This window comes from Bradysia coprophila, assembly GCF_014529535.1.
Source record: "Bradysia coprophila strain Holo2 chromosome X unlocalized genomic scaffold, BU_Bcop_v1 contig_26, whole genome shotgun sequence".
NCBI classification, from domain to species: Eukaryota; Metazoa; Arthropoda; class Insecta; order Diptera; family Sciaridae; genus Bradysia; species Bradysia coprophila.
Genome location: NW_023503313.1, coordinates 5,210,121 through 5,217,702, shown reverse-complemented (window position 1 = coordinate 5,217,702; position 7,582 = coordinate 5,210,121). Strand labels below are relative to the sequence as shown.

The window sequence follows — 7,582 nt, the reverse complement described above, 5'->3', positions numbered from 1 at the left end:
TTACAATGCACACTGCAATGAAGCTATCTCAAATAGTTATACCGTGGTAGATACAACGTTTTTCGCAATTTCGGGCCATAATCACATGCAATGTCCTACATTTTGTACCAAAATTCTTGTGTACACAGAAATTCATTTGAACGATCAAGAAGGCTCCATTACACATTGCAATGTGATGTAAAGAGACGCGTTGAATGAAATCGAGTAGTTAATGCTTAGTATATGCGCTTCAACAATACGTTCGGTACAATTGTGTGACTCTATAGCCGAATGGCTATAGTCGCTGCTTTGTGTTCAAGAACGTTTTAGTGTCGGGGGTTCGATTTCTGGTCAATGCAAGATTTTTATTTATAAAAATTTAGCCTTCGTTGAGGGTAATAGGTTCTTTTTAGCGTGCAAAAAAAAGTTCATATTGCACTGTGTCCGGGAATACAGTGAAATAAATACCTTCAAAACGATATTAAATGGATGCATGGAAAGGTGATGATTATGGACCGGAATTGCGAAAAAGCTTTTAATCACGGATATCATTTGATAATAGTATATACTCCATATGAATGAAACAAATGAAATAAATGGTGCCAGCATCTCCTCGAATCGACAACATTAGTCCCTTTGATTTGTAATGTAAAAGGGAAGATTGCTGTACAGAAAGCCACTATCTGTATAGCATCGCTAATGTTTCTTGTCGTTGTCGACAACATACATGACTCACTGTTTCTGAAAAGCTTAGTTCTATTCAAATGTTTAGATTGTGCAGCTTTGAATATCCTCAAATCTTCCCTCTCGAATCTTTCGTGTAATTTCATAGTTTTGTGCTTGAAATTTCTCCAGAAAATCGTTTCTCGCTCACTTTCAGCACAACGCAGCTCAAAGGTATTGTAAAGAGTTGAACAAATTAAAAAAACATCTGATACTGGCTCGAGTACTCCCAGTAAAACGTGAAATGAATATCGTAAACATCGTCACAATTAAATGCCGTCATGTGGAAGGTGGCTTGAATTCAGTTTATAAAAAAAAGACTGTAAAGAGTTCCATTCAGACGTAATTACTAAATAATTAGAGTTTGCACTCTAAATAAATTAGCAAATTGGTCGGATGTACATTGGCATGAGTGATAAAACCATTTACTAGATTATGTATAAAATGCTGTATGATTCAATACCGTATTTGGTTAAATTTATAATGTAGAGGTGAAACTCATATACAAGCGTCCAATTAAGTGGTACACAAGTAAAAAAATACAGCTTTTTATGCATGTAATGCATTCTGCATCGGTGGTAAGAGTTAATAGTACCACCCACATTCGTAAAACATTTTTGTTTCAGTGCTCAACATTTTGCGGATGTTTTATTTTAGGTTAATTACAGGATTCAGACCTTCATCTCATTTCTGAATGTCGCAAAAAAATGCATAAGACGTTCTAAAAAATGCATTAACTCTGGCGCAAGACCGTCTCACCTTTGACTGCTACGTTTACATCTATAACCCATGTCGAAGAAAGAGTCAGGTTTTTGCAAAACGAAATAGAGAAACCTTTGCATCTTCATTCATCCTAAACCGACCAATTATACTAACCCATCCGTCAATTCAAATAGATCCAATTGTACCTACCGAAGAAGAAGTTCAACTGTCAATAATGTCTTTTAAGAATGATACAGCAGGTTGGCTAGACAGCCTTGACCACAAATCTTAAAGAATTATCAGGCCTCCCACGCTTTAAAAACCCGTACATTATGGTGGTTCAAAGTTGACAGACCCCCAATCAGGGTCTATTTTTCAAAAATGTTTGAGAAATTTGAGAAATTTTAGAAATATTTTAGAAATTTTAGAAATTTCAGAAATGTTTGAGTTTAAGAAATTTTCTAGAAATTTTGGAAATTTCATACGCGTCATGTTAAAGAAAATATTTACGTAATTTCAAAGGTACTTTCTAATAGTATATTACTTCCGAGGTTCCAAGTTGTGTATTTGATAAGTGGGGTGTTACAGCCCGACCCGAAGGGGAGTACAATGCTTTACGTGATTAGGCAATGTAAATGAAAATGAAACATGCCGTAACACGTAAAAAATATTTACGTGCCAGGACGCGGTAAAGTACACTTTACTTCATTGTGAAAATGTGCTTACAGGACGCTTACATGCAACATGACTTCCGGGTTAATGAAGTACGCAGCAGCTTCCAATGTATTCTTGTTTACTACCTGCCCCATGCGAAAGTTGATTTCCACATAGGGAAAGGGAAAGGAAAAAAATTAGCCCAATAGTCCACATTTTCAAATGGAAGTAATTTTTATCTAGAATAGTGATACCCTACTGAACTTTTTCATCCTGGAGTACATAAAATCTTGTTGCTTGAGACATTGGTGTTCTCATCTCTTGCGCAAAACTATTCCGGTGAAGTTTCAACTGAAAATCGGTCGATTCAAATTTGTTCGATTCTACAAAATGAAAATAAAAAATCTTTTACAAATCGACCGTAATCACAAAACTTTCAATTTTTAAGCACTAGTTAAAGGGCTACCCATAAATAGAATGTGCACTATTAGAATGGTCCCTAACGAGTGCTTAAAAATGGCAAGTGGTGGAAATGAGGAAAAAGGAAATGTGGGTCTGAAAATCAACTTTTTTACCTTGCGCACTATTCCGAGGTCCAGATTTAAAAATCAATAATGAAGAACAGCCGCTTTTTTCAAGTCAATTCCGAAAAAAGTTTTATCTACTGTAAGTTGAATAAATTCATAATTTTCAGCATGAATCTGGTTAGCAAAGACAGTCAATTTACACACGAAAATTTCCGTGCGCATAAGTTTATATATTGGTTATATGCGTTAAGCATATACGTTTTGACGTTTTGACGTTTTACATTCAGAATTTCTCAAATTTTAGAAATTTTAGAAATTTGAGAAATATTTTAGAAATTTTAGAAATGGCATTTTTGAAAAATAGGCCCTGCCTCCAATATTATATTGAAAATGTATTCTTTCACCGATTTTTTTCAAATTAAGTTGATTTTGTTTGTTTCAGTCTATTTCAGCCTCTACAAGGCTTTGCAAAGCTTTTTTTAAAAAAAATTCTATGAAAATTTCAAAGGATCCTGACAGACCCAGTCAATCTATTGTGCGGTACTCAAAAGTATTCGGAAAAGAAAAAGTAGTGATGCAGTTTGACTAGTTTTGGCAAGCCACACATACCACTAGGTGTGGATTTTCAAGTTGTTAAAATCGGCCCACCCTAGTATAGACTGTTATGATCAGAGCGAGAGAACCGAAGACTATAGTTAATTATAACTTGCCTTGGGGTACTTGTCAGAATATTGCTTTCTCTTTCAACATGCTACGTTACGAGGACCGAAGACCAGTCTATTATAAGTTGTCTTGTATCGATGGTTATGTAGCGCGAATTGTGACGTTTGTTCGTTTCAGAAAAGAAAAATTGTCGCAAACATTGCGTAATCTCTCAAAAAGTGAAAAATCTACGTTTCTAATGATGCTGCAGCCACAGATGTAAGTTTAACGAAATAATCAAAGTTGGTAAATGCAGATCAGAAACACATTCGGCTTTGTTGACACAGATTAATTGACAAATTTGTTGAGAGCACCGATCCACGTTCAGTCCAGTACAATAATATAGCCAAATTGCGCTTGTCAGATGCCCAACTTCGAGAATATAACTTTCCGCGAAAAAGTACAACACCTGGACTGGCATACTTGCCATCTGCTCATGTAGCGCTCGATGAAAACCGTCGAAAGTGTGACCAATGTGGCAATGAATTCAATTTGACCGAATACGATCAAGAATCCGTCAATCAATGTCGCTACCATCCAAATCGAAAAACCGATCAGAATAACGCGTACCTCTGCTGTAAAAAACTTTACGGATCTTTTGGATGCACGACTAATTATCATGTGACTGCACAGATAGCTTACAACGATTTGGCCACATTCGTAAGCGCTCCAACCTGTGATATAAACTATGTGCCGACTCAAGCGGACATCTTTTCTCTGGACTGCGAAATGTGTTACACCGTAGCTGGATCGGAAATAATAAGCATCACAGTTGTTGACATCGGTGGAAAGGTCGTGTATGATACTTATGTAAAGCCCACTCACCGGATTGTTAACTACAACACGGCGTAAGTACATCGATCGAAATTCCAAATTTTTCCGAACTTTTCTGAACGTGAATTTCACAGCTACTCGGGCATAGATGCGAAAACATTGGAAAATGTAACGTGCACACTAAGCGATGTACAGGGCAAGTTGTGTTCCATGTTCCATTCGAAAACCATCCTGATCGGTCACAGTTTGGAAAGTGATTTTAAGGCGCTGAAATTGGTACACGATATGGTCGTGGACACGTCAGTTTTGTTTATACAACACAGAGGCCGACGTTCGCCCGTGAAACGCCGTTTGAAGACAGTGGTTCTGGACTATTTGCACCGACATATTCAACTCGATGGTACGTAATAGTGGTTGTACTGTACAATTGATTGATCCGAGCGGAGTAGCTTTCAGAGTTCACAAAATTTGTTTCATGTTTGGACAGGAACTGGCCACAGCAGTTTGGAGGACGCTCAGGCTTGTATTGATTTGGTTTTGCTTAAAATTCAGCAACAAACACGTTAACTTCTACAAGGTGCAAGGTGATATACGAATTTCCGCCATTTAACCTTGGTCGCGAATTGAAGATTAGTTTTTACGATCGTTCAATTCGTGATGTAAATTCAAATTTTTCTTTTTAAAAATTCGAAAAGGTAAATTTAGGATTTTTTTTTCAATTATCCCGTTAATGATTAAAGTTCGAATTTCTCATCGTCGCTTTAATAATTCGATCGAATTGAAAAATTTGTTGTAATTTTAACGGGCGAAATAAAATCGGTTTTTAAAAATAGTCAAAATTAATGGACTACTCTGGTGTCAAAGGCACAGTAAATAAAATTTCTTTCTGCGATTAGCAACTACAAACAAGGACTAGTTTTTTGGATTTTTATTAACCTCAAATTTTAAATTTTTTCCTCAATATCCCTGGAGAGGGATTACGGCGTCAGTTCTCTTTTCTTTATTCAATCAAAACTCTTCTGATAGAGAACGATTCACTCTTTCACTGAAAGATGTCGCTGCAACGAAACCATTGTCAACAGAAAAATAATTAATTTTTACTCGACGGATTTCAGTCAAATAAAACACCATCGGCTGTATATCGGCTTAGCGATTAAACTTTAAAAAAGAATATGATGCAATGACAGAAAACGTTTTTAGCCCCGTACGAAGTACTGGGGGCTTATAAGATTAATATGCCGTTTGTAACACGTCGAATTGGAAGCAGACAGTAAGGGCAAAGCATTTGGTTATGTTCATAGATGACGAATCCGCAATAAAAAACATAGCTAACGCCGACCCGTACGAAACACCTATTCGTATCAAAAGCCTTTAATGTGAAACTCTTCATTTCTCTTACTTCATTTTCTTCTCTGCTGAAAAACTATTCTTCCTTTTAAATCACTTACATTATCCACTCTTTGCCTTGTTATCATATACAATTAAATTGCCGGAGGCAATATAGACTGCCCCGTACGAAGACAAATTTCATAAATTCCTATTTAAACAGCTATATACCGCTATATTTACCTATATTTCACTGTAAATAAACATTTCACAGAGGAATATGCTATTATATAGCTCTATATGCCTGTATATAGCTCAATATAGCTGTATATAGGTATATATAGATGTCCATATATGGAATCCCTGAAACCCCTCACACTTAACACATTATTTCCATGTTAACAAAAACACTCTAAGTACCATTTTTCCCACTTTATATCACTTTTAATAAAATCCAATATGGCCGCCGGCAGCCATTTTGTTCTCCACGTTCACTGTACGGCCGAGTAGCCAGATAAGAGCTCACTCCAAGAGACCTAGCTCACGCTCCGGAGAACATAATTTTTTTTCCCTGATTGGTACGGTCAATACCTATCTAATAAAGCTAAAACAGACGAAATTTGTTGAAATGTGGCCGACCTACAAGCAAAAACTGCTTGCCGCCCTGTGCCTGTTCCACACCAAGGGGTCTAACTCACAAGTCGGTCATCCGATTTCCATAAACTTTTTTTTTGTCGATCGGTATTGTAAATACCTTTTATTTGACGTATCACTTACAAGTTTACCGTTTAAATGTCCGGAGATATCTTCGAAAAACCGTAAAGCACTTATTGGGCCACAGCTCGGGAGGGGTCGATCCAAAATCACTCATCTTCGAACTTAGCCTGTCTTTTGACATTACCAAACGGGAAAAAAAAGAATTTTCAAAATCGGATGCGTTTTACTCAAGTTATCGTGCAGACAGACAGACGGACATTTTTTTTTCGCGGATTTGGCATCTCTAGACAACCATAATAGGTTTCCCCTTACTCAGGGAGTCCAATTCGACGTGTTACAAACGTATGCGTAAACCTATAAGACCCCAGTACTTCGTACGGGTCTAAAAATGTCCGTCCGTCCGTCCGTCCGTCCGTCCGTCCGTCCGTGACCCCTCTAGCTTGAGTAAATCACAACCTTTTTTCAAAATTCTTTTTTTCCCCGATTGGTATCGACAAAAGTAAGGTCAAGTTCGAAAATGGTGGTAGGGTCGGCCCCTCCAGAGCTAGGGCCCTATAGGTGTTTTTCAGTCTTTCGACGATATCTACCGAAATACGCACGCAATAGCTGCTTGTGATATATCAAATGAAAGGTATTGACGAGTAGAACAAAGTTGCTGAACATTGTTTTTGGGTAAGATGCAACGTGGGCTTGTTGGGAGGGCTCGAAGGTCGTTACTCGGCCCTAAGTGTTTTTTGCACATAAATCGAGTAAATCTCATCCGATTTTGCTAGATTTAGTTTTTTATGGAAGGTAATTGAATATCGAAAAGAACGTGACGAAAAAAGTTTCAAATTAGGGCCCTTGGACTAAGGCCGCTACTCGGCCCTAAGTGTTTTTTGCACATAAATCGAGTAAATTTCATCCGATTTTGCTAGTTTTTGTTTCATTTGAGAGGTAATTGAATACCCAATGGAAAGTTGGCAAAAAATTTTGGGTTTCTAAAATAATGTCGTAAATTGTTGGTTCTATTTGAAAGGTACTTCGTACGGGCTTTCGTAATTGCGCTATGCGCAATTTTAAAAATGAACACTTTCTGTAAATTTGACCATGCCCAACTTGACTTGCATTCTGGTAACAGACGCATTAGAGGGTTGTAGACGTATTAGGGTTCCGGGCTTATTAAGGCTACGGACGTATTATGGTTGCGGACGAAATAGGATTACGGGTTGTACGGGGCTAAGTCGCAGCAAACGCTCCGACTGTTCTGATGCCTTGTTTTTTTTCAAATCCTTATCGCCAAGCCGATATAGGGTCGATTGAAAAACTGATTACTGTTTCGGAGTCCTGAGATCATGTGCTATACGACGGCATTTTATTTGACTGAAATCCGTCGAGTAAAAAATTAATTATTTTTCTGTTGACAATGGTTTTGTCGCAGCGACATCTTTCAGTGAAAGATTGAATCGTTCTCTATAAGTAGAGTTTTCATTGAATAG

General features: G+C 37.4%; 1 protein-coding gene across 1 annotated transcript; it reads left to right on the top strand.

The window, feature by feature from the left end:
• Window positions 1–3,381: 3,381 nt before the first annotated feature.
• On the top strand, window positions 3,382–4,962 carry LOC119069070 (putative exonuclease GOR). The gene is made up of 4 exons (XM_037172949.1): window positions 3,382–3,506; window positions 3,575–4,135; window positions 4,196–4,461; window positions 4,549–4,962. The coding sequence occupies exons 1-4, from the start codon at window positions 3,487–3,489 to the stop codon at window positions 4,626–4,628; spliced, it is 927 nt and encodes a 308-aa protein (XP_037028844.1). The 5' UTR covers window positions 3,382–3,486; the 3' UTR covers window positions 4,629–4,962.
• The last annotated feature ends 2,620 nt before the right edge of the window (window positions 4,963–7,582 follow it).